Here is a 25,206-nt window from a genome sequence, read left to right on the forward strand (position 1 = left end):
CTCTGAACTATCGCTCTCCAGACTCACCTGATCCCACTTTTTACCTGTTCTTAGTCCTTCCAGTATCATTTTTATCCCCAGTGCCAACACGCCCTCCTTGCTCTCATGCTGGGACCCGCTCAGGAGCGAGCCTGTGTTATCCTGATGCAATGTGATGGCCCTGCTCGCGGGGAGCACTTCCCCTGGAGCGCTGGAGTGGTGTGGGCAAATCCTGCCTGGCATCTCTATCGGCCGGCGCTGAGCAGCACAGCTCAGACCGATGCTGAACCGCTTCGGTCAATGCAGCATCCAGGAGGGTCTTGGCACCGCAGCTTCACCTGCGTGCGTGTGTATCTGTATGTATTCCGTAGAGGTGATAACCTACACGAGGGATAGTGAAGCTCTGAGTTATCCCAGATAATCTCTGCCTGTCTAGGGTCTAGAGGAGCATTAAAGCCGACTCTCTCCTGTTAAAGCTGTTAACATCAGTGCTAGGTGATGCAGACTGGCCTTGAAGGTGCTGTGCAGGAAAGACATGATGCAGCGCTTGGGAGCCAGGGGTTTCCCACCAGCTCCGGCCTTTCAGCAAGTTACTTTGTGCCTTGTTGGGTCCTATTTTCCTTAGAAGGGAGCCAGGGATTCTCAAAGGAAACCCTGAGGCTGCATTAGCTAATAACTAGTGTCTGTGGTGCTGTTTGTGTACATTGCAAACCTATTCAGCGACTGCGGCTTAATCGGGTTAATGGTAATATTAACCTAGTGACACTAATCTCTTAACCTTCAAAAAAACCCGCTGTGAATCAGCAAAGATGAATGTTAATACTTCAACAACCCAAGAAAGGCTTTTGTAACTTACAGCCTCAGGACACAGCAAAGCCCTCCGTCAGTAACCGGGTGAGAGAAACGCAGACCAGCAAAACCCCCAGCACCCCTATTGCTGCAGCTGGGTCAGGCTGGAGACACCCGAGGCCAAAGCCGTGCCACTTCCCACCCAGGCTGGGTCCCCTCCCTGTCGCCGCCGTCTCCGCGCCCCCCGAGCCCCTTGCCCGGCCACGGGGCAGCGACGGGCTGTGCCAGGCGGGTGCTTTCTTTGGGTGGCTGCACTGCTGCATGAGCCTGGCTGCGATGCTGTGTCGGTACCGTGACGGAGACGGTGCGCTGCTCTCCGGGCACACGTTGGGGGGGGCCGGTGGTTTTGGGATGTGCTGGTAACTGTGGTTTTATTGCAGCTGCGGTCGGTAGGGAGAGGGACTGAGTGACCTACTGCTCTTCTCTGCTTTTGGATCTCTGGAAGGGCTGAGGCTTTAGGGGTTGGCCCTCTCGGGGATGGACTTGGTGAAAAAGCAAGCGCTGGCTTGGTTCTGGGACACCTTTTAAAAGAAGTACTTTCTTAGAGCTATTCTTGTTTGCCGCTGATATTTAAAATAGCCGGTTTCATTTGCCTAACGGGGATTTGTAATCCCTTTATTTACAGTAAGAGTAAGTAAATATACTCTAATGCAAGCATCGCAGGTTAAATCTCTGCTCATTTACCTTAGATAGGTTAAGCAGCATTTCAGCTGCATTTTCTGCTGGCAGGTTTTCAGGCCCAAGCCAATGCACTCCCCTTCGGTGGTGTTCAGGACCCTCTCAACCACACTGCGGGGTGAGCGCGTAAAGTGCACATTTACCCCTTTGCTCTGGAAGTACGGCACCGGTGAGATGCGGACGGGGGCTATTTAGAAAATAAATTGCTCAGATTTTCCCCTGGACAGCTTGGGGTGTGCCAACCCCTTTGTCCTAATTTAAATGTAAATTGTGAGGGGCAGTGATGGCAAAGTACCATCGCTCACCCACGAGCTAAAATCCACATTAATGCTAAAGCCTCTCCATCACCGGACTGCGGTATTAGTACAGAGACAAGCCAGGAAGGAAACAGCTGAGAAGCTGCAGGCTGAATTGGCAGCTTAACAGTGCTGGAGGTGTAGTCCAGGGGCTGCTGAATTAATGTAATTGTGCCTTGCCTGGCCCACGACAAATGGGATTATCATGTTTTCTTAAGAGATAAATCGTGTTTCTTATTTCAGGGAGCCCTGAGTGCTCTCAGCGCAGTTCTGCATGGGGGGACGATGGGGCAAGGACAGCCTGCCCTGTGCACCCACCAAGCACCCCTCGCTTTCCTCCCTCCATGCCCTCCGTGCGATTTAAGCCCAGGGGCGTACGGGCAGCAGAGCAAAGGCAGAAGAGAAGCAGGTTGTTCGGCCCTGGGAAAGGGATCAAAGCGCGGGTGCAGGCAGCGGGTGCAGGCAGTGGGTGCGCAGGAGCAGCTTGCTGGGGGCAGCCCCCTGCTTGCTGCCCCTCTTTGCCCCCAGCATCGCTCCCTGCCCCTCGGCCGGGCGCGCGGCCGTCCCTGCACGTGGACGGGGATGGGAAAAGGGGTTCAGCCTCGTGTTTCCTGGTGCTGCTGGCTGCCACCCGCCCCGGTCCCCCCGCCTCCGTGCCGTGCTGCTCTGCTTTCTCTCGTGTGCCTGCGCGTCCGGCCGTCGGGGATGGCGAGTGCAAGCCCCGAGGAGACATCACCTCGTCTAAAAAGCCAGTGTTTCCCTCTCCCAGCTGCCACTGGGTTGCCTCCAACTACAATCGGTCTAACCAGTACTACAACAACCCCAACTACCACAACTACCGACACAACTACTACCACAACTACCGACACAACTACCGACACAACTACCACCACAACTACCACCACCACCACAGCCGCCACCACTCTGCCCGCCACCACCGTCGCAAGCACTACAACAGCTACAGAGAGGGCTCCGGCAGCCACCACAAAGCAGGAGTTGGGTACTGCACTTTCCTTTTACTCTAACCCTTCTAACCCTACTGGGACCTTCCCCGCATCTTGCTCAGAGCAAGGATTAATAACGGGCAGAGGCATAATTTAAGACATCCCACGCTCTGGGATTGGCTTTGTGAGGAGCCGGAGGTGGCACAGGCTCAGGAGCTGAGGTGCACAAGTGGTTCCCAGCAATCTGGGGGTCTGGCAGTCTCTGTGCCACCCTCCCGGTCTCTGTCTCAGGGGTAGCACGGCCTCCCCCGGGGTGTCGCGATGCTGAATTAGCTTCAGTGTTTGGGAAGGAGGCGGAAGACCCTAAAAAAGCTCTCAGAAGTATTGCCTCGTATCTTATTGCCTTTAAAAAGGGGTTCTTGTTACTATTATAGGAGATGTCAGTTCATATTTAGCACATCAACTGTTAGCAAAGAGACCTGTCGTCATTTATATGACTCTCTTGGTTTATGCTATTGCTCTTTGCAATGTAACCTAGCCATAGCCCACAGGAGAGCTGGGGAAGGGTTTAACTTACACCACACAGGTGTGTGCCAGGTATTTATCAGGTCAAGATAAACTTCCCATGTGATCTGCTAGGATGGGATGATCAAACTGTTTGGTGGAGGACTATTCTCTACTATGTGTGTTTCACTGATAGATACAGAGAGGTGTATCTTGCTAAGCCTTGTTTTTAGAACACTGCTATAAGGGTATGTACAGTTAATAAATCATTTTGGATAGGCATATTCAGGTTTTTAAAAAATAAACCAGTGGCAAAAGGGAACGCAATCAAAAGAATTCAGTTACGTAGCTGGATAGGATACGCTCAAAAAGGCAAGTGCAAAAGCTACAGAAGCCCTTGTTAACTCTTCATAAAGAGGGAAAGGAGGTAATAGTAGCGAATATCAAAGTTGACACCCATTTAACTCAAGAAATTCGATTAAAGCAGTTCAGACCCCTTTCTTTACATTCTTGCATAAGATTAGCTCAGGATGGCTAAAAAAAACCAAACTCCGGGCAGACCAGCCTCCACCTGATACTCCACAGCAAAACAGATCTGCGAATCAGCAGCACATTTCCTGCTCTGCACTCATTTGCCCATGAAAGATGCAGACCTGAACTAAGAAACGTGAATTTGTGTCCCAGCTTGCGGCACCACGCACCTCCCCGGGCGGAGACGCCCTTAGGCTGTGCCAAGCTGCTAACTGCGAGTCGAGGGGAAGCACGCAGGGAGCCGCGCTGCCGAAAGAGCAGGCTTAAAAACCGGTGCAAGATATACAGGTGCAGCTTCATCACTATGTATGAGGTCTTAGTAATGAAGCAAGATCCCTACCACAACTCTCGCTATTAAATGACTACGTGGGAAAACGCTGCTAATTGAAAATAGGCCATTAAGCGGCGAGGCACGCGCTGCCACAGAGCAGGGAGAGGAGAGGGGAGGAAAATAGGAGCTGCGAGAGGAACTGTGCGTGTCCCAAACCACCCTGGGGACACGAGGGAAGAGGCTGAGCCGTAATGCGGGCAGACAGGGCGGCTGTGTGGCAGCACAGGTTGTATTTGTAAGAGGGATTCTAGGTCAGGTCCCCGACCCCACAGCGTCAGGTCCTTGCAATTCCCTAGAAGTCACAGAGCTGCCCCCATCCCAGGGACGGGAGTTATTAATCTGTATTTTGTCAAACCAAAACCTGAGCTACACCCTAAAGTAAATAACAATATCCACAATAATAAAATCAAGGTGTAACTTACCTGACGTCACTTAAACGCACACTAAACTCTAGCCAGAAATTAAGTTCATCCGCTCGCGAAAGCAACGTCGACAATCGTTACCTTCAAAATCACAAACGAGTGACTTCATTGCCCCGCTGGCTGTCTCTAGACCCAGTAACATGACAATATTCTCTCCGGATCTTTCCTTCTCGGTTGTGGCAGTGAGTCCGTGTGCACTCAGGCACGCGTCTCCCATGTCCATTTGGGCACAAGTTTAGCCAGGAGATCTCCCTGCTGACCGAAATCCTCAGGGACGTGCCACACTAGTCTTCAGACTCCAAAGATAAGCTGAGTGCAGTTGGACTTAAACACCAATATGCAATGAGCTTCTGCTACCAAACTTCCCCCAGAAGTTTAAAGTTAAGGATCTTGAATGAACAACTACGTCCTCAGGCACGCTCGTAGGTTGAGATCAAACACCAGCAATGATTTTGAAAGGTTTTACCCACACCAGATACTAAATGAGGTCTCATTCATGTATAATCCAAAATACTAACTCCTCTTCTAACCTGTCCACCAGCCACCAATGGATCGTCCATATGGGACATAAGAGCTATGGCTAATAGTAACTGGGCAAACATCACCTGGAGCCACAATTACTCTGCAGGAACTGACTTTGTGGTTAAGTATATCACCAGTAAGCATCAGATCGCGTGGGGACTCTATAGGGTGGTGATGCCATTAGAGATCCTGCCAGCTCCCACGGTTGCAACCTATTACTCGGTCTTAATTACTGCGTGTGGAACGATGCTCCATGGCCACGAGGGGGACGGGAGAGGAAAAGGCAGGTCACGGTCACGGCTGTTTAGAGCGCACCAGAGCTAATCCTGGTGGTGCACAAGTGATTCCCCCTCCTTGCACTGACTGTCGTGAGATGTTCACGAAACACAGATGAGCAAGGCCGTCCATTTGCGAACTGCTCATTGAGCTGGGCTTTGTGTGGTCACAACGTAAAGAGCCTTAAAAATATATACATACATGTATGAAGGAGGCCAAAAACTTTAAGGGAAAGTGACTGAAACCTATGTAAATTGGAGAGCAGTTTAAAGCCTTTGAAGAGGGGCTTCTTGAACCCGGAGTTGGCAGAATCATCTATGACCCCAAACCTCCTGCCGTATCGGATATCGTTGTCTCTTAAAATTATAAGGCTACGTACTTAGTCTGGAAACTCAAAGCCAGAATCCCTGGTTTTAAATACCTGTTTAGAAAAGATGTTTACATGTTGTTGGTTGGTTGGGTTGGGTTTTTGCTTTTGTTTTTTAGATAGGCAGTGACAACTACTGCTTATCTCTGACTTTATTTCCCAGCCACTTCAGCCCACGCATCATCTGATATGCTGGTCTTATATTGGCATTCAAAATAAACCAACTAGGTGTAATCATTAACAGCAAACCACTTTTGGTCATTTAAGAGATGACCTTGCTTTCTCCTTGAAACAATTTCTAATGCGCAGCCAGTGCCTGGTCTCGCTCCGCAGCCTGCAGGGCTTCGTTAGGCAGCACAAGCTGGGCTCTGCTCAGCCCTTCCCCTTCTGAACTGGTTTCCATAATTCAGGATACACTTCAGCTCTCCAAGCCCTAAATGCCACGTATCCCAGCTCCCAAACCCCCCGCCGCCAGCCCTGGTTTTTGCCCATCACCGGGAAGCACAAAGCACAGGCAATACCCTCCCAGAGCCCACGTGCTGAGTCTGTGCTCGCCATGGGCTGCAGCAGCAGCGAGGCCTTGGGACACCCTCATCAGGGCCTGGCCGAGAGCGAGGAAATCTCGGAGATTTCAGCCCTTCCCAAACAGCCATGGCTCACCTCCCTTTCTTGGTGGGTTTGAAGCAAGCAGCATGCTTTTTGGCCTCAAAGCCACATTTCTCCTTCCCCACAGCACTGCTGAACCGGGAGGCATACACATCCAGAGCCACAAATCAAAGCCCCACTGCAGGCTTTCTTAGAATTCAGTGGTTTAATGCTCAGCATTAAGCTCATCAGCAAATAATTCCTGGCACAGTGCAAAGAACACAGGTCATCCTTGGACAGAGCCTGGGAGCAACTGGCCCACAAGCATCTCTCCTTGAGCTGAAGGGCGAGACTCCTCTCACCCCCAAAAGCAGCAAGCTGCCAGCCGAGGCGAGCAGCCTTGCAGCATATGTAATGCAATATCCAGCTCGCTCAGAGCCTCCTCAACCTGCCAGCAAAACCGGTGCACAGATAACGCTCCCAAAAGCACAAGAACTGGCTCCTTTACTGAGTCCTGTAGCGCCTTCACCCAGCTGAGCGGGACCAGGTAAAATTCCAGACCTTTTGCAGTAAATACCCAAATATCCAGACCTGAGGCTGGGCAGATAAAGGACCTATCGGGTCTTAAAAGTAGGGGCAGATCTGAATAGCTACCAGTATTTTTTCCAGTACGGCAAGCAGGGACGCAAGCAAACCCCACACCATATTCCTGCATCGCTGATTTTCTCCTGTTCTCAGTGAGTAATAACCACAAAGCCGTTAATAGCTCCTTGACCATCGAGCTGTATTACTTCTGCTCAGCGGCGAGGGGTAGCATAGCTCATTGCCTGCAGTGTCAACACGGTAATCTCTCCAAGCCTCCCGCGGCTGGGTTTGATGTGCGGTTTCTGTTTCTCAGGTAACAAGACAGAGAAATCTATCCCTGTTAAAGCTCAGACCCCTTCCTCTGTGCAGCTAGCGAATCTGACGCCGGGAATGATGTACAAGCTGTGGGTGTTCCCCATATGGTCTAGCCCCAGCGAACACTCGTACATAACCTTTACCACCAGCTCAGGTGAGGACGGGCTTCAGCCCCGCCGCGGGGCGCGTTTCCGAGGCATGTCACATCCATCACCGCCGACGTCATTCGCGTGGTGGCGGGAGGTGGTTTGACCACGACTGCATGGAACGACCCTCATCCGCCCCCCGGCAGCTCCCCCCCAATCTCTGCCCTTGTTAAAGAGCCACCCCCAGCATCGCCAGGAGGTTGCTCTACATTGCGCAGAGAAGGAGAGCCCCAGGAGGGGGATGGGGATCCCTTGGAAGGAAAGGGTCTTAAGAGGGTAGAGAACACGCTCATGATGTCATGCGGCTCTGCTTGAAGCCCTGCCACTGTCTGTCTGCACTTTCACATGCGTGTCGCGGCTCGTGGCGGTTGCTTTGGTCCCGGAGAGCGTGCACGTGTCGGCTCCGGGTTACGGCGCCGTTACGGGAGCAGAGGGGCAGGCGGAGAGAGACACTGCTGAGGGGCAGGACTGGGAGGAGGTGGAACGTGGTGTTTGCGGGAGACCTCAGTCCCACTCACGTGTGGCGCGCACATAGGGCTTTTCATCCTCCAGGTACGTTTCCTCTGGCAGCTTCGCATTTAATCGCACAAGCAATTTTCCAGGTTTAGCACCTGAGTGATTTTTACAGCTTTCTAATTATTGGCTTCCTACGCTGCCCACCGAATGCCAGAGAAATACCCTTATTGACTTCCACAGGCATTGAATCGGGCTTTATGCATTTATAAAAACTTCTCCGTTCACACTCGATGAGTTTCAGTACATCAAAACAGCCGTAACTTCCTCTGTATTCACCCGGGGGTTTTGCCGTAGGAACCTGTGCATGCCTGTCAAAGCGCGGGTCTAAACACTGAGCTGAAAAACCAAGGAGCGAGCAACACTGGAGCGGCCCACACTGACAGATGTAGCAGGTGGAGGCTGTGATTTTCAAAGAGCTAGAATTATTTTGCTCAGATCCAGCCGCGTAATGGAAAGCTCAAGCACTTAACAGTCTCTTTGCCAAGAAGTGCAAAAGGAAAACGCTAATTCACAGCAGAAGAGTGCTGCAGGGGGAGGTGGGGAGCAGCAGCTCTCCCAGCACCCCCTATGCACATCTTATTTGGTGTCCAGAAGTCGGGCAAGCTGTAACACCGCCGAGTAATTCTCTGATGTGCTAAGATGACACAGGGACAGATGGCAACTGCTGGTTTTTCTGCATATCTAATGCTGCCCAACACTGAGAAATAACCAGCGAGCGCTGACCTTGGCTCTGTCCTGCCTCTGCCCTGGCGCTGAGGTCCGAGGTGCCTCCTCAAACTGCTCCATCACCCTGCGATGTGGTCAAATCCACAGCACAGCAGCCCCTGGAACCCGCACGGCTTTGCAGAGAGGCGTGTTTTCAAAAAGGATCTCTTTTCACCGGGGTTTTTTCCCCATCGCTCCGCTGCTGTACACGCCGCACGGCACGGCTGCCTTGCCTCAGGAGTTTTCACAGCTTTGCTTTGGCAGGACCCGGCTCACAGACACGCAAACTGTCTGCAGGTTTCTAGTCCCTGGGCTCCCAGCCTGTTCCTACATTGCAGAGGACCCCAGACAATTAAAAAAAGCCAATTTTTCAACTCCAGAACAGCTCCAGCTGCAATGTCGCATCCCCAATTTTGTTTCTGCTTCCAGACCCTCCCCCGACTCAGAAATCACCGCCACCTTGACAGCCCCCACCCATCCCATGCAATGTGTGTTTCTGGATAACTATTTCCCAATCCGGACCCGTCTCTCTTCTTTTCTCGCCTGCTTTTCACCCACCTTGGGATCTGGCAGGGGGGAGGGGGGCAGCCCCCTGCACAACAGACACCAAAGGGCTGGGAATCATTAGACAGACGGGGGAAAAAAAAAGCAATATCCTTGGCTGATTGATGTTGGCAGTCTCAGCGTATCTATTTTCTGTAATTGAGGGGTTCCTACCGATATTACCGTTGAGACTAAAGGATGGGGCCACCTTTGTCCCTGTGATAGAGGCTGACTGGTGACCTGAGCCCCATCACTGCGGGCTGCACAGAGCTATCGCCGTCCCTGCATGCATAAATGCTGCAGATCCATTTCTCCGCTGGCTGGATACTGCTGACACGAGCGTTCGGCCCCCGCTGACAGTCATATGCCATCAGGAATGCTTTTGGCAAAAAAGCACTGTTTGGGGTTTTTTTTTTTTGTGGGTTTTGTTTCTTAGTGTTTTGCAAATAGCTGTTCTAAGAGTTTCTTCAGTTTGAGCGTAGATAAATAAGAAATAGTCCACCTGCACCGTGGCTGCAGGACGCTGCCCTCCGACTTCGCTTCTGAGGAACTGACAGCTCAATAACCCAACAGAGTTCCTTCCAGTAGTAAAGGACACTTCAAAACTAGAAAAATAGCTTAAGAGGCCTTCTAAATTAAATATATATATACACACACACCCCCCAGCCTGTACAAACACTGGGAAGAGGACCACGCAAGGCTGGAGCTAGCGAGGGTTACACACCCAACAGTCTGGTTTACAAAGACAGACAAAACTTTTGCCCATCTTCTGTTGGCGGGACACAGTCAGCTTTGCTATTGGCATATAGACCATGACTGTTAGGTAACACGTTTTCTGCCACAAAATTCTAATTAATTCTAAAAAAAAAGTCACTGCAGTTGCATTTCAGATCAATACCTGTTCAATTACACAGCTGCTTTCCACTATTTCCCCTCACATTGGCCTTACATTAAAGCAAATCAAAACATCCTCTCTGACAGCCATGTACTTAATCTTCTCTTTCTGAACGCTGCAATGACAGTCACTCGTTTACTCTAAATACAAGATTGCTGTGGCTATAATTTTGTCATCATGTGTTGCTTTTTTGGGAAGGATGGCAATTATACTTCTACCTCGGCGATAGGCAGTGCCACAATCCTACCGCAAGATCCCCTGGTGACTCGGTACTTAAAATCCGCCTTCCTGTAAAACTCAGCCCCAATCCACATGGGCGGCATGAAACCCACCTCTCGGGCTGCTTTGGCATTTCGTATTTTGAAGACCCCCTTATTTCTCCCTTAGCGTTGGTTTCTGTAGAAATCCAATCCCATCAGGACCGCTAATACAATCTTTTTCCATTTCAAAGCTCTCCAGTAAAGCTTCCTTCCCCTTTCCTCCCCAAGCACTCAGCTAATTGAATCCAGTTCTCAGCTACACTCTGTTATAATCTCATTCTCTCCATTATAAAAAGTGCATCTTCAAGGACTATGTAGCTCAGGTTATACTAAAGGTAAATATTAAATGTGGCATCATTAGAGGGAAAAGCAGCAAAAGGGAGCCAAGGCACCATTAGGCAGCCACTTCCACCCAGCTTCCCCAGGAGCTCGGTGCTGCTCACAGAGTGTTCAGGGGCCGACATAATTTCTTTAGCAAATGGTACTCTTTCTTGTAATTCTCCTCTTTTATCTGTGAATTTCCCTGTCACAGTTTGGCTGCACTTATCTACTGACAACATGGCTTAGATTTAATCCTAAGGAAAGCACGTCTTCTCTTGGATTCAATTTTGATGGAACAAGTACATGCTTACAGCCCTAAAACGGTGGGGGTTAGGAAAGTTTGCAGATTCAACCCATTTTTAAAGTTGTTGCCTCTTCTACGTGAGCCCTTCTTTCAGCGTACGTTAACAGGGGGCTACCTTTTATGCTTTCTTTGTAAGCACCATCTTGGGTTTTGTCCCATGGGCATCATAAGGATGCTCGCTGCACTCTCCGGCCCATTTCAGGCAAATCCCTGCTAAATCCCAACTCAATCCCATCCAGCTCAGATCTCCCACGTTCCTGCTAGGAATCCTGCTAGGATCTCTGTTTGCACTGCAGTCTGGTTAAATTTAGCCCCCCTGCTGCGCTGAAGGTTATTTTCTCCTCTCCTCTGTCTTGCTGAATACGAAGTGCATGTCAATGAGAGCCAGAAAATGGCAGCTTGTTGCTATTTATAGGATACAGATTTGTCTGTCTGACTGTGTATGGGAGCTGCAAACAAGAAGTCAGAGTATGTGAGGGAGGACACAGCAGATAGGAGCCGCAGTGTTGCTTGGCGAACAAGACACCTCCTTGCTTGGTATCAATCATGTTAATATTCAATAGCCTTGTGAGGGTGCTGGAAGCAGTAGTATAAAAGTTTGCCCCAGAAGAAAAGACTTTCCAGTCCTATCAGACCACCTCTCAACTATCGGGGACCCAGCTGTCGTTCCTTGAAGACAGCTTGGGCAAGGCGGTCCCATAGGATTCAGGTTTCTCCCAGCTTGAGGCTGCCGATGAGCCCTTCAGGGCTCAGCAACCCTCTGGATCCAGTGGTGCTGCTCAGCCTCGCTGGACACCAGGGACAGGATCCACCTGGGCACGTTCCTCTCAGACCTTCTTGCTTCCAGGGCAGTTCTCAGGCACAGTAAATGAAAGATCAAATCTGTTACCCAGCTTCTTTTGCCATTATTTGCAATGCACTTTTCTCGCTGGTCCGTGCTAGGTTTTACTTTATGTTGTGACCCTTCGCTGTTTGTAGCTCCTGCTAAAACGTTGGGGTGACCTACCACCACAAAAGGAAAAAAAAACAGAAGCCACAAATCCCTGTGCTACAGCCTCAGATAACCTGGTCAATACCCACACCGACACACAAATGCAGCGCTAGAGATAACTTCTAAACCGGTGGACTGTGTCTGACATTCATCTATTTCCCTCTGTGCTTCTGGTCTGGCCCTCACAGCTTTTTTTCCCTTTCCGTTTTCCTCCCAGCTTACACCAAGAATCACGTGGACATCGCAACGCAGGGCTGGTTCATCGGGCTGATGTGCGCCATAGCTCTCCTGGTCCTTATTCTGCTGATCGTCTGCTTCATTAAGAGGAGCAGAGGCGGGAAATATCCAGGTAAGAGCATTGCATAGCAATCGTTTGTGCTCATGGTTTAAACACCTCCAGGCTTCTGGGCGCTAATCAATCAAATTGTATTGCTCTCAGATAGATGCTTGTGATTACAAGGGCTTTTCTTTCTCTGGAGTGGGAACGCTATTATTAGTGGGAAGCGTTTCAGTTAATTAAAGGTCGGGAGAGGGCTCTGCGCTGTGCAGGCTTTAGGCTGCGGAGCTGGACACTCCTGCTAGGCACGACCCAAGCTCTACTCTGCAAGTTTGCTTGTCCTTATCTAGAAAGGCATCTTTTCAGGCAAAGACCTCATTAAATTTTTGCAAAGCAAAGATAAGGCTTAAGCAAATTCACCAATTAATACACCCTCTCCCGCTATCTGGAGCACCCGTGCCCTGGTGCCACCACAGCAGCACCCTTTGCAAGCCCTCCCTGGTGCGGGTTTTTTACCAAGTCAATGAAAAGCTGTACTTCACCCCGCAGGGATTTCACAAAGAGCCGCAACGCCAGCCACTGTTACTTTACCTTCCCTACTGCTTTTTAACGTGAGTGTTGGGGATGTGCTTGTTTACAGTACGAGACAATAAAGATGAGCATCTAAATCCCGAAGACAAGAACGTGGAAGACGGGTCGTTCGACTACAGGTATGCTTCCATTGGCATGTGTACCCACGCGACCACATCTCCCCATCAGCCCCGCTCCCAGCCATCACAGACCTCACCGCGCTACCCCTCCATGTAACCGCAGCACCGCGGTGCCACACAGCCTCTTAAATTATTTCTCCTACCTTCCTCCTCCTGCCTCCTTCCCTCCGCAAGTCCTCTACCAAAGGAAACATTTCCTGCCTAAGGTCCTGGAAGAGTAACCAGGCTGCGAGGATGCTGCTAAGGCCCCCTCCTTTCCCCGGCTCAGCCTTGGAGGATCAGTCCAGGCAGAGAGCTGGGACTCTGGCATCAGCTACCTGTGACACAGCTCTCGCCAGGTGCAGAGCAACCTTGATGACACTCCCAACATATAGAAAAAAAAGAGTTAAAATTAACCTCTGAAGCAGCCTGAGGATATTTCAGGTATATCGCCCTGTAGCTCAGCCTCTCTGCTACCCATAAGAGTATCCAGAGGAGAAATGCCCAAAGTTACGTTTGGATCAGCCCTGAGAGCATGCAAGAGTACCGATTTGGGGGTCTGCCTGCATTCCAACCCAGGTTTTTCTGTAAGGTCCCCAGGCAAACCCTACAGAAACACCCTTTGAGGGCTGCAGCACAGCCTAGCAGCAGCTCTGCTAAAACCGCTCTGATTTCCCCCCACCTCTGCTCAGCTGCTTTCATGCAAAATGGCATCCCTTGAAGAGCAGCAGCACCCATTTTTACTCCAGGAAAAATCCCAGGATACTTGAGAAAGGGGCAAGCGCTCTCCCAAGCCTGCTCACGTGCAACGCAGCGTTCGCAGCTCTGCTGCTGTTCGTGCTTGCCCCCGAGGAGCAGGAGCAGGTAAAAATGTCAGGTCTCATCAGATTGCCTACACTTGACAGAGGATGGGGATGTATTACAGCACACCCGGCTTGCCCTTTGAGCACCTACAGTAGGCTTTGATTCTTTTTTTTAAAGAATTAAAATGAACCTTTCCACCTGAGCTGGATCCAAAGCCCAATTAGGCTAGCTGGAATTTTTCTCCTGACTTTAAAACAGGGGTTAATTAAACCCTGAGTCATTACCGATACCGCTAGCATTACAAACTGAGGCAGCAAAGATAGGAAGAATTTATTTACGATTCAGTAAAGGATGTAACAAGACACACAGGTTCCAGCAAAAACGTTAGAGGAAGCAGAATGAATATATCTGCCTGCACACAGTAAATAAATGGAAGTGGAACGACCACAGCCCTCAACACGATCACATTTGTATTGTTAGTAGCATGGTAACTCTACTTCAGTAGCGACTCTTTTTTCTCCAAAGGATGTCGTAAAGCCCAAAGCTCCCCAGTCTTCCGACAGCACAATACAGGATACAAATACAAGCCAGCGGGAGCCAGAATAAGCAGCGGGTTGTAGGAGAAGGTCGCCATTCCTTACTGCCCTAAACAACACCCGGGGGCAACACCTTCCTCGCCTCCCTGCGAGATTCGGTTATCACTTCTAGTGGTCACAAGGCACACCAGGGCAGTTACGTTCAGTCCGTGTTCAAATCGCAGTCTGGGGACGTTCCCTTCAGATTCCTGGCTGGGACACAGCGAACAGCAGCGAAGAAATTAGCTCAGCCTCGTCCTATCGCAGGCTTTGCCCCGGATCAAAAGCAGCGCTTCCCGGGCATGATTTTACAAGTGCAGGTGGTGCTCCTTGTACAGACACGAGCCATAAGCGTAACTGCATACTACACAGCTAGTGTCCGTACTTCAGCCAAAACAAGTCCCCTTAATGCTCTGAGTCATGATAAGGACCCTCGCGGCTCCCAGATTTGTGGGATGGTGTAAATACCACGTCGCAAGCCTGAAACTTCTCATAGAATCATAGAAACGTTAAGGTTGGCAAACCCCTCTAGGATCATCAAGTCCAACCATCAACCCAACACCCCCATGTCTCCTAAATCATGCCCTGAAGTGCCACAGCTACCCGGTTTTTTTAAGACCTCCAGGGACGGTGACTCCCCCACCTCTCTGGGCACCCTCATCACCCAGGAGCTACTCACCCGCCACCCTACAGGCTCAGCTCCATCACCTGGATCTCAGGCAAGGTCTCCACAGCTGAGCTTCTGGCAGTACGCACTGATTTCAGAGACCTGCTTCTCAAGAGTCCGCTGAGGTGGTTGCAGTCAAGACCTCCTCACCCTCACCGCTCCTAAGGCCATTGCATTGCCAGGGACCGTTTGCCTTGCGCAGAAGGAAAGCCAAGCTCCTGGCGTGGCCGGCAGCGTTGTGACAGTCGGCAATGCTCCGTTTACTGCCCAAGCACCATCCAAGGGGCACTGCCTTCCAGCCAATGGGAAGGAATAGAGTACATCCTTCACCCTACTACACAGCAGCTTCTGCTTAGCTGAAGCTCAAGCTTTTATTGACAGCCCCATTCCCAAAAGTTTGCAGAAGGGCAACAACCAAGCTCCAAGATGCTCCTGCATTTTCAATCACACCGTTCCACGGACTAGATGGGGAAAAAAAACCCCAATCAAACAAGAAAAGCAACAAAAAAAAGACCCCAACAACTGATAAACTTTGCCCCCTCCTTCTCAGGAACAACAGGTTTCCCGGGAGAACAGGAGGCTTCCCTCAAGGAGGCAGAAAGGAAGGTGAACCCGAAGGATTGATATGAAACGCTGTTGGCTGATTAAGATACAAAACGATTGCGATGTTAGGCTCAAGGAGGGTAGCAATTAGTATTTCAAGCAAGGACAGGAATTGAGTTGACGTGAATTCTTCATTGGTTTCCCTCCCCACCTCCACATAGCATGTCTGATATGCTCTCATCATATCTCACGTCCTTAATGCCCTGTGCATGCAACTTTCAAATCTCTGCAGCCTATAATTAAGAGATACTGTCACATCTTTCTGTTCCACTAACAGAATAATGGTTTTCCTGAGCAGAGGCTAAGCTGAGAAGCTTATTTTCAAAGCAGGAGACCATTATCCTTGGACAATGTTCTGTGCCAGTGACTGTGCCTCATTATACCAAATGTTTAAGCTGCACGTGGGGGAGGCGGCTGGAAACCCTAGCTGCTGGGAAGGGGGAGTTGAGCGGTTTTAGCATCTGGGTTTCAGTTCACATTCAGCAGAGCGTCCTGTGGCACGGGTTACACACTGCAGGCAGTGCCAGCTTGCCCCTGATGGACCGTCTCAGCAGACAGCAAGACAGGAGGACCCAGAGCCGTCCTCTGAGCCTAGCGAGGGAAGGAGAGGTCTGGCAGAGCCGCCTGGGGAGGTGTAGGCTTGTCAACAGATAACACGGCACTAGTGCATGACTATATCATGGAAAGCCAGCAGAAGGCTGGAGGGGAAACCAAGTGACCCGTTCCCTTGGCCCTCGTCCTGGTGCACGTCGGTCCCCAGCAGTGACCGCCGTTCCCTACAGCCACTCACTAACGGACTTCAACCCCAAGCCCTTTTTGAGCAGCCTGACAGCAGACAGCCCGCTTCCCACCTGCGCCATCCACTGCTGCTAGGTATTAGCTTTCTCGGGGAAGCCAACGAGGCTCATCCAGCTCTGAACAATTATACTGGCTCCATTTGGTATAACGAGGCAATTAGCTCCATGAGGAATGCAGATGGTTCGTTTTGGTTTGTAGCACTGCCCCTGTAAATGCAGACCTCATCATATCTCTCTCTGATCAGGCTCTTTCTGCTTCTCTCTGTTTTATTCCCATTCTTTCTTCTCCTTTTCACCTGGTCTATCCACATGGACCATGAAGGTCTCTTGAAAGGTAGGACCACGTGCTGCCAGAAGTCCGGCACATTTAGCTTTTTTTTATTTTCCTTCCTTCTAGCTATTTATTTCTTTATAGCTGAAACTATACCTTCCCCTCCCTATTTCCATGTACCTGCCTCCACCTAACACATTAAACAAGATCCCTCTAACTCCTGCTGGCATCGGGGGTACCCCCATGCCCAGCGATGTGCATCTTGCTTGGAAATGCTCTGTGGGCTGGGGGCACCCCTGAGCGCCAGCCAGGTCCCCCCCAGCCCCACGGTCGAGCAGCGGATCCCTCCTGGTGCAGGGACACCTGGGGTTGGACCTGGGGACGATGCCCTCCATGCATTCAGCGCCCTGATGCCAGACACCCAGGGGATGGTGGCAAGGGACACGAGCTAAAAAACGCTAGATCCTAAACACTCTTTGTCTCAGTCCTGAAAATCCTCCCTCCGGCTCAAGCCTCCCCCCTCTTCTCAATGATTTATGCAACTCAGGACAACGTTTCTCAAATGGTTTTCATCTGGGTGCTCTGGTTCTCTAATGCACACATCAGCAATCCCCATAGAAATCCATTTTAACAGGGTTATATTGCATCAAGATGCTGATGAATATCTGCTTCGCCCTCCTAATGCACTAACAGGATAAATCGTACCAGAGAGAGGTAAAACCAGGGGGCAGCTTCAGGAAATGCATTGCCAGGGTGTTTGGTGCTGCAACCCCCCCATTAGGGAAAATCTGGCTGTAGACTCAGCTTTAACTGAACCCCAAACCTTGGGAAAGGTTACTGCAAATAAAGGGATCTGGGTTTTGCCACTCTCTACCTGGGCATTTATTGGGCTTTCTAACTGGCAGTCCTGCTTGCAGACCGAATTCTCTTCCTCCTCCCCCAAGAAAGAAGCTGCTTTCAAAGCTAACAAGTTATTTTTCACTGCGATGCCAAGTTAACACAAGGCCTCAAATATTGGTTTTGTATTATCGCTTAATTCGCAAAGTGCTGATATAAGGAAGTACGCTAGAAAGCTGCGTGTGGTACAGCGGGGTACCAAATTTCTCTCCCACTGTAGAGAGCTGATGCCATTAATTAAATGGCATGAGAGAGATTTAATGCCTTCCCCAGCTGAAGAGCACTTTGCTGCCCAGCCCGAGGAAAGCGTTTCTCATGCCTTCATGGGAGGCAAACACCTTCACGTGGACACCAGCTATCAAGGGCTGCAATCAAAGCCCACTTCTTGTAGAGATGTTAAGAAAAATAAAGGAAGAGAGTAGAGCGTCATGCTGGGGAGTGAGTCTGGCGAGTCCCAAGCTAAAACAGCAATAACGAGACAGGAATGGAGGTGGGAGGACAAATGTTTGAGGTACATATGTGATACCTGTAGGGATATTACAGACTTTGCATGCTGGACATAAGATCAAATGCGAACTAAGGTCTAGTCGATATGAAAATTAATTTTTATATAGAACAATCCACTCCATGTGGATTCCACTCCAATCATCCTCCATGCAACGTTACCTGTATTTATGATATACCAGCCCTCGCCTCCAGAGAGAAAACAGCTTTTCCCTGTTTTTTTGTTAAAAGGGTTTCTGTAAAGGGTTGGGCTTTTCTCCTGTGTGTCAGACTATTTATTTTTCAGTGACCTGGCTTAATCTTTCTAGTGAAAAAGATAAAAGGATAAAGAATTGAGCAAACAAGCTTAGATGCTCAGAAATAAGCTTGGAAAGGTAAATTCCCATGAGTTTGGAAGCTGCACAGAACTTGGCATCCTATACATGCCCCCTCACAACGCTTTGAGTGCTCCCCATTGCATGTAGCTATCTAAACAGCCAAGTGTGGTTTTTGCAAGGAAATCTGGAAACAAACCTCACTAAACCAGGTTACCCCAAGGTTGGCTAAAATGCTAAAGAGAAAGAAAGAATATAAGCAATGACAAGGAAAGGATATTTATAACGTACATCCAGTTGGACTGATCTAAGCATCGTACGTAACATAGGTTAAAACCAAAATTGCTTTCCAAAAAGAAAAAGCACGAAGGTTGGGCTTGCAGAAATACCAACCACAGCACCAACTGCGCCGGCAGCTGTGGGCCTCCAACGCGGAGGCTGCCTCCCCACCTTCGCGCACGCGTCAGACACGTCGTGAGACGCTGTCTGCCGTCAGAGCACCCCGCGTTTGTGGTCTCTGGTCAGTACATTGGCACACTGGATTTATTTTTGAATATCCAGACCTTGGGTGAAGGTTGTAAGCCCCATTCTCAACCCTTACTGTGTCTGTCTGTCTGTCTTCTGCTACCCAGCGATGAAGACAACAAACCCCTGCCAAACAGCCAGACCTCCTTGGACGGCACGATAAAGCAGCAGGAGAGCGACGATAGCTTGGTGGACTATGGAGAGGGGGGCGAAGGGCAGTTTAACGAAGACGGCTCCTTTATCGGCCAGTACACGGTGAAGAAGGACAAAGAGGAGACCGAAGGCAACGAGAGCTCGGAAGCCACCTCCCCAGTCAATGCTATCTACTCGTTGGCATAGCGCAATGCACTGAAACCACAAACAGCCTGAGGTGTTTGTAGTGGATGGGGGTTAAACAACAGCCCCGCCGCCACTACCTCCAACAGAAACGCGCGAATGAAACCAACCAACAATGACAAAAAAAAAAAGAAAAAAAAAAAGAAAAAAAAAAGAGAAAAAAATCCAAGCAAACAGGCAGACCAGGTGGCTGCCGATGCCATCTTATCCTTAGCAAACAAGCGAATGGCGAGGACTCCCGGGGCACGGATGGGTTGTAGCTGTAGCTGAAATGTGGGCTGAGCCAGAGGGGCTGGAGGAGGAGTGGGATGCTCGAGCTGCACCCCAGCTTCGGGGCTGGCCCCAGCGCCCAGAGCCCGCCCGGCAGGGCCACGATGGGCTCGGCCGCCCAGGCTCCCCGAGGCCCTTTTTGTTCTTTTGGGAGGAAGTTAAAAATTCTTCTTTTTAATCTTTACAGGAAGGTTCCACATAAGAGGGGGAGGGGAAAAAAAAAAGGGAGTTTGGGGAAGGGAAGAGGGGTGAGCGGGGCCTGGGCAGAGCAGCAAGAGCAACATAAATGCACGAAAGAAGAAAAGTGGTGGATCTTTGGGTAATGACACCACGGCACTTTTTACCGAGATGTCCATCCTCATGGCAGCATCTTGCCCATAGCCTCTCCCAGACTAGTCGGCGCCACAACCTCCTTCCCACAAGATCAAGCAGCACCTATGCAGGGAAGAGCAGGTCCCTACGGCTTCCCCGAGCACCGTAACTCACGTTGGTGCTGAGGCTCCACAGTCCATCCCCCCTGCAAACCCCACGGGGAGGCCACCCACCACCACTGCAGGGCTCCGGAGCATCCTCGGAGGACAGGAGGTTGCAGAAGAGCTCGTGGGATTCGTGGAAGGACAGTCAGGTGCTGCTCACCCTCTGAGCCCAGGATAATATCATTGCTTGCCTGGGTAACTGCAGGCAAATCATTTGGGTTTAGTCTTTGCTTTGTAAGAATCTGGGGGGGAAACTGCCCCCAGACCATGCCTGCTTTCTTTTAAGGGCAACTCCATACATTTTATGTAGCAAAGAGGGAGTGGAAACAGGACCAGTACTAACATAGGATGAGGGGACCAGAAATCACTTATTTTTAAAAACCGAAGGCACCCGGTCAGGATGAGAAGCTCCCACCAGGATCGGGTGGAGGATCCCCTGCTGTTGACCTGCACCACAGCTCCCGATCAGCAGCTTGTACGGGCCAGGGATGCGCGTCCCTCAGGAGACAGGGAGGAAGGCACGTGGCGGGAGCGCAGGTCCGCATCTTCCCAGGCACTGGGGATGCGCCAGATCAACAGTGTTTTCCACTAAACTCTTCTCCTCGTTTCTGACAGTGGCCTTTCCCCCCTCCATCGATCACCCTGAGCAAGACCCTTCCACAAGCGAGCGAGCACCGCAGGACCCCCCTCCGCTGTCTTCTTTACATATCAAGACAACACGCGATTTAAGTTAACCCGTTAACACACAGTACACAAAAGCGTCTCGGATAGGAGTGCTCCTTCACATGCCTTACACAGCTTCGAACTTCCAATGAAGTTTAATAAACTGACACTCTTCCCCCACCGCTTACGCGCCCCTAACGCGACGGTCTTCGATCTGCCAGACCAATAGGAGTAGGACGCCCGGGCAGCTCTCCCAGCTGAGACAGCATGGATCATTGTAGAAGGTAGAGTTTTATAACAGACAGTACTTAGTGGCCAATGCCATGTGTATTCTCCCACTTCCTGCACTTTTGAAACCAAAGGTACCTTCGCTGAAAGAGGTCAGATTTCTTCAGACAGTTTCACAGACGGCGAACGACGTTAGGATGGGTTTTTCTTTCATTTCTTTTTCTAAGGATGACGGTTTTGTTCTGCATAATGGATTAAATGCAATAGGATTAATGCAATTATTCTTTTAGCTTTCGAGCTGGTTTGCTATGAAGACATGTTGCTAACAAGAATACTTCTACTAATACGGATTGCTGAGGTGGACTTTGCCACATTCTTTAAGCTGCTAATGGCACAACTATCCTGCGCTTCGGGGAAGAGCCCGGGCCCGGGCAGCAGGCGTGCAGCACCTACTGCTGGAGCACGCAGAGGAAACAGGAGCGAGCTGGATGCGAACCAAACAGCAAAGGAGTTGCATGCACCATAGGAGCCAAGGAGGGTTTAGGCTGGCGTTGACAGGCAGAGCCCCCTCCTAGAGCTCAGGAGCTCCTGCTCCCCCAGGGCAGCGCAGGGACGTCCCCTCTCCACCACACAGGAGCCCATCTGCCAGGGTCCTCCATCCATATCCTCTCAGAGCAGGAGCCACGCGCCTCGCTCTGTTACCATCAGTGTAAATGCATTCATGCAACAAGCCCGTTTCTACTGCTGCCACTCGCCACTGATCCGGTTTAAGGAGAGCGGCTCCCAGCCCGGTGCCAGGACACGCAGCAGCTGTATTCAGCTTTTAAGCAAACACACCAGGCCAAATATAACGCAGCCCTTGGTCGCGGGGGTAACCACTTCCCAAGCCTACAGCTGCCCTTACAACGTTGAGTTTGCGTAACTTCTTGCCCAAGCGCTGGTGGAAATGAGGAGAGAAAGAAACTACAGCCTCTGATGGGGCAAAGGTTCTGCTGCCAGAGCTGGGCGTCTTCATTCATACCCGATCCTCACTGCTTTGTGGATCAACCGCTAATGGGGACCACGAGACCCTTGGCTACCACGCAACACCTCCAAACCTCAAGAAAGTTGGTCAGGCATTATTGGAAGCAGGGCGGTCTGTGTCATGTGTCTGTATTATGTGCCATTTATATTAAAGCCTGTATTTCTGTCCTATCATTAACCACCATTTTACTGAGCAAACCTCTTAGCATCCATTTGGGATGGGAGATTGGAAACGGAGAATCGTTTCACACTGTAGCTTTGCGGTGTGTGCCCCACAGCACGCCTCAGCAAGCAGGGAGGGAGGAGCAGGGCCCAGCCCAAATAGTCCTGTCCTAACCCCAAGAAGTCTCGCAAAAGCAATTTTCTCCTACCACCACGTTACTTTAAGTAATCAGAAAAGGAAGGAGATGTCCGCAGAGGGCCTGGTGGACAAATGGCTCAGTGTGAGTTACTTGGAGTCGTCTTGTATTGGCTTGGTGTAAAAATTACTCAAATATTATAAGGTAAAGTCAAAATTTTAACATTTTTTGAAACTTCCCCATGACTTTTGGAATCCAAAGAAAATTCTCACCAAGTTCAAAACTCATTATGAGCTTAACATTTTTTACTCCCTTAAATAAAGATTCAGTAGATGTTTGCATGTGCAGTTACTGCGTCACAGGGAGCAAAGCCCTCACTTGCTCTGACCACCAAAACCACTGCAGCTCTCACAGGGTGACCTCACGCCACCCCAAAACTCCTTCACCCCCCCAAAACAGCCCGGGCCAGGCTGCACCCACGCCAGCACCACAGCCACACTCCTGCTGAGCAAGCGGAGCAACGGATGGAGACCCTGCACAGGGACCAGCGGTGCTGACGGGTCTTGCCCACCCATCCCCACCTGTTTGGGCGGGCGCCATGCTGGTGGTTGTCTCTGCCTGGCCCCAGTGCCACCACGCGGGAGCTGCTTTGCTTCTCCATCCCTAGCTGTCCCTCTCTGGCGGTGACGGGCCACTCGCCTCGGCTCCCACTACCTGTAGTGTAGCCCCCAGGATCAGCAGAGGCTCAGGGGAGCCCTGCATCAGGCCCCCTCTGTTCAAAGGGCAGGACCCCTCCCACCAGGTCAGTCTCCATCACAGGGGCGACCACCCCTCTCCAGGATCTGCACAGCCTCTCCGGAGCAGGGCGCACTTTCACCTTTTCTTTTGCAGAAGATACATCTTCATAAAGGGTTTAAATTAGGGGCCAACGCTTAATAAATAAATAAAAAGAGAAAGAAGAGCCAGACCCAAAATCAAGTGCGCTCTGAAGCTGAGGAAAAAAAGCAGTTTGGGTCAAACTTCCAACTTGCAAACTTGTTTCTAAAACAGTCGAAGCCAAAACCTCATCCATGTTCTGGAGACGGATTCAGCCTCTGCCAGCTGCATCCGAGCCCAGGGACGCAGCCTGCCCCTCCCTGACACGCAGCCTTTTCCAATCTGGAGCCCCGCATACGTACGACAACCGATACGAACCACAGGAGCACGAACGTGGGATATGAGGGGACGCTTGCTGCGATTACATGATCTTGAGGCTGCTCCTATTCTCCCTGAAGTGATGTTGCAGTAAGAGGCAGAAAGGCAGTGGGAAAAATCAAGTTTGGGTACAAGCCCTGAAATCCTGCTCACAGAAACCCCAACCGTCTGTCCTGTCCGGACACCAGGTCACGGCATCCCCACGACACACCCCTGTCAGCACCGCCTGCTCACAGATGACAGACCCCGAGTCCACGTATCACAGTCACGTCTGACCCGAGAGACCAAGCTGTCGATGAGGAGCCGCAGCTCCCGCCGCCATCACACCGGGGGAGCAGGACCGTCCATCACCGGAGCCGTGCCCCTGCCGAGCCCTACCTGGCACGCGGCGCCCGCTCCATCCACGCCACCGGCCGTCCTGGCAAGTCCCGACGCCTCTCCTCGGGGCGCAGGTCCCAGCAGAGCTGCGAGCTCAACCTGCAGCGTAACGCCCCTCGTACCAGGCTTGATCGTGTACTAGCAGCAAACCATTTCAGTTAAGCAATAAACAAACCTCATAAAAACAAACAAACAAAAAAAAGACCACGTTCTATCTCTTGCACTAAGACCTGTTTTATTAACGAGAATAATGATGCTTTCCTGGTCCTAACAAAATAACCCACCGCATCAGTAGCTCCCCCTTGCCCGGCAGCGCCTGTCTCTCCATGTCCTTCACAAGTGGGCGTCGGGCTTTGGTTGTCAAATGCAGTCTAAACCTCGTGTCAAACCCACGGAACAGACTCCTTCCTTTGCAGTGCAGTTTTAAGTGTTCGTTCCTCCCGCTCACATCCGAAAGAAAGTATTGGACTGTTTTGGTTTTCTTTAATTTGTAAATATATCGCCATCCATCCTCTCTGTAAAACTTCCTGGTTGTTCTAAAGTATTCTATGTATTTATTTGCCTTTTTTTTTTTTTTAAAGCAAAAAAAGCCCAACACCTTTGTGTTAACCCACTTGTTCCAATGAGAAATGTATAGCTGAAGCTGTAAAATTAACAGTTTACAGCGAGAAGATTTATGGACTACAGAGAAAACGTTTAATATAAGGACTTATAAACTGACTGCATGAGAGATGAAAGAAGGCCAAAATACTCAGATATCATTTTTTTTGAATCACTGTAAAAAGAAGAGACTGGATTTTTTTGTATAGAGAACACTAGACATATAATAAAACATTGTTCAAAACTCATGCTAAGCCTGCAGTTCATTTCCACCTGCTTTCAAAAGGCAAAAGCGGGCGCTGCTCACCCACGGCCAGCACCGGGCGAGCGCTCACCAAACACGGGGGCCCTTCGCCGCCTGCAGGACCCCCGGCTTCGCAGCCCGCCCCAGCACCACCCTCCCTCACCAGCCCTTCCCCAGGCTGCTCAAATGGACTGAAACCATCCGAAGGGGAAGCAGCGCCCGGCCTGGACGCCGCTGCGGAGACGCAGCGTACCCTTCCAGCAGGTCAGTGCTTCTGCGGAAGAAAATATGACCAAGTGGTTTAAAAACCTCAGTGTCTTCTTTTGTTGGATCATTTTGTTAGTTCTTGGTTTATCGAGGCAAAGCAGCACAAGCCCTGGGCCAAGACTGGCAGCGATAAGACACCACGGATGCTTTGTTTTCAGAAGCATCCCCCAACAGCCAGGTGCGGGGCTCAGCACGGCACAGCAGAGACGTGACAGCAGCAGCCGGGGTGGTGGGACGGGAGAGACCCCTCCAGCACAGCCCTCCACCCACAGCTTGTCTCAGCACGGCCATTCTGCGGGCTCGGGGCAGAGGGGACTGTTCCCAAAGGCCGTGCAAGCTCAGCACGGTGGCTCCTGTATTTCTGCTGCTGCAACAGAGCACGAGAGGTTCACGTGAGGTTGCAGAAAGGGTCTGGGGAGCAGCAGGTCTCCACTCCTTCA

At 50.7% G+C, this 25,206-nt stretch overlaps 1 protein-coding gene across 16 annotated transcripts in view; it reads left to right on the top strand.

Moving 5' to 3' along the window:
• NFASC (neurofascin) overlaps positions 1-24,235 on the top strand; it is an 80,119-nt gene extending 55,884 nt beyond the window's left edge. For 9 of the 16 annotated variants that reach the window (XM_075115545.1, XM_075115546.1, XM_075115552.1 and 6 more), the window contains 3 exons: positions 12,083-12,214; positions 12,783-12,852; positions 18,896-24,235. In XM_075115545.1, the coding sequence (XP_074971646.1) occupies positions 12,083-12,214; positions 12,783-12,852; positions 18,896-19,127 (434 nt within the window). In that variant the 3' untranslated portion in view covers positions 19,128-24,235. Of the gene's footprint in view, positions 1-2,571; positions 2,803-12,082; positions 12,215-12,782; positions 12,853-18,895 lie in introns of all 16 variants that reach the window. The other 7 variants (XM_075115539.1, XM_075115550.1, XM_075115541.1 and 4 more) reach the window with 1 other exon arrangement.
• Positions 24,236-25,206: the final 971 nt, after the last annotated feature.

The sequence above is a fragment of the Phalacrocorax aristotelis genome, chromosome 21 (genome assembly GCF_949628215.1).
Source record: "Phalacrocorax aristotelis chromosome 21, bGulAri2.1, whole genome shotgun sequence".
Lineage (NCBI taxonomy): Eukaryota > Metazoa > Chordata > Aves > Suliformes > Phalacrocoracidae > Phalacrocorax > Phalacrocorax aristotelis.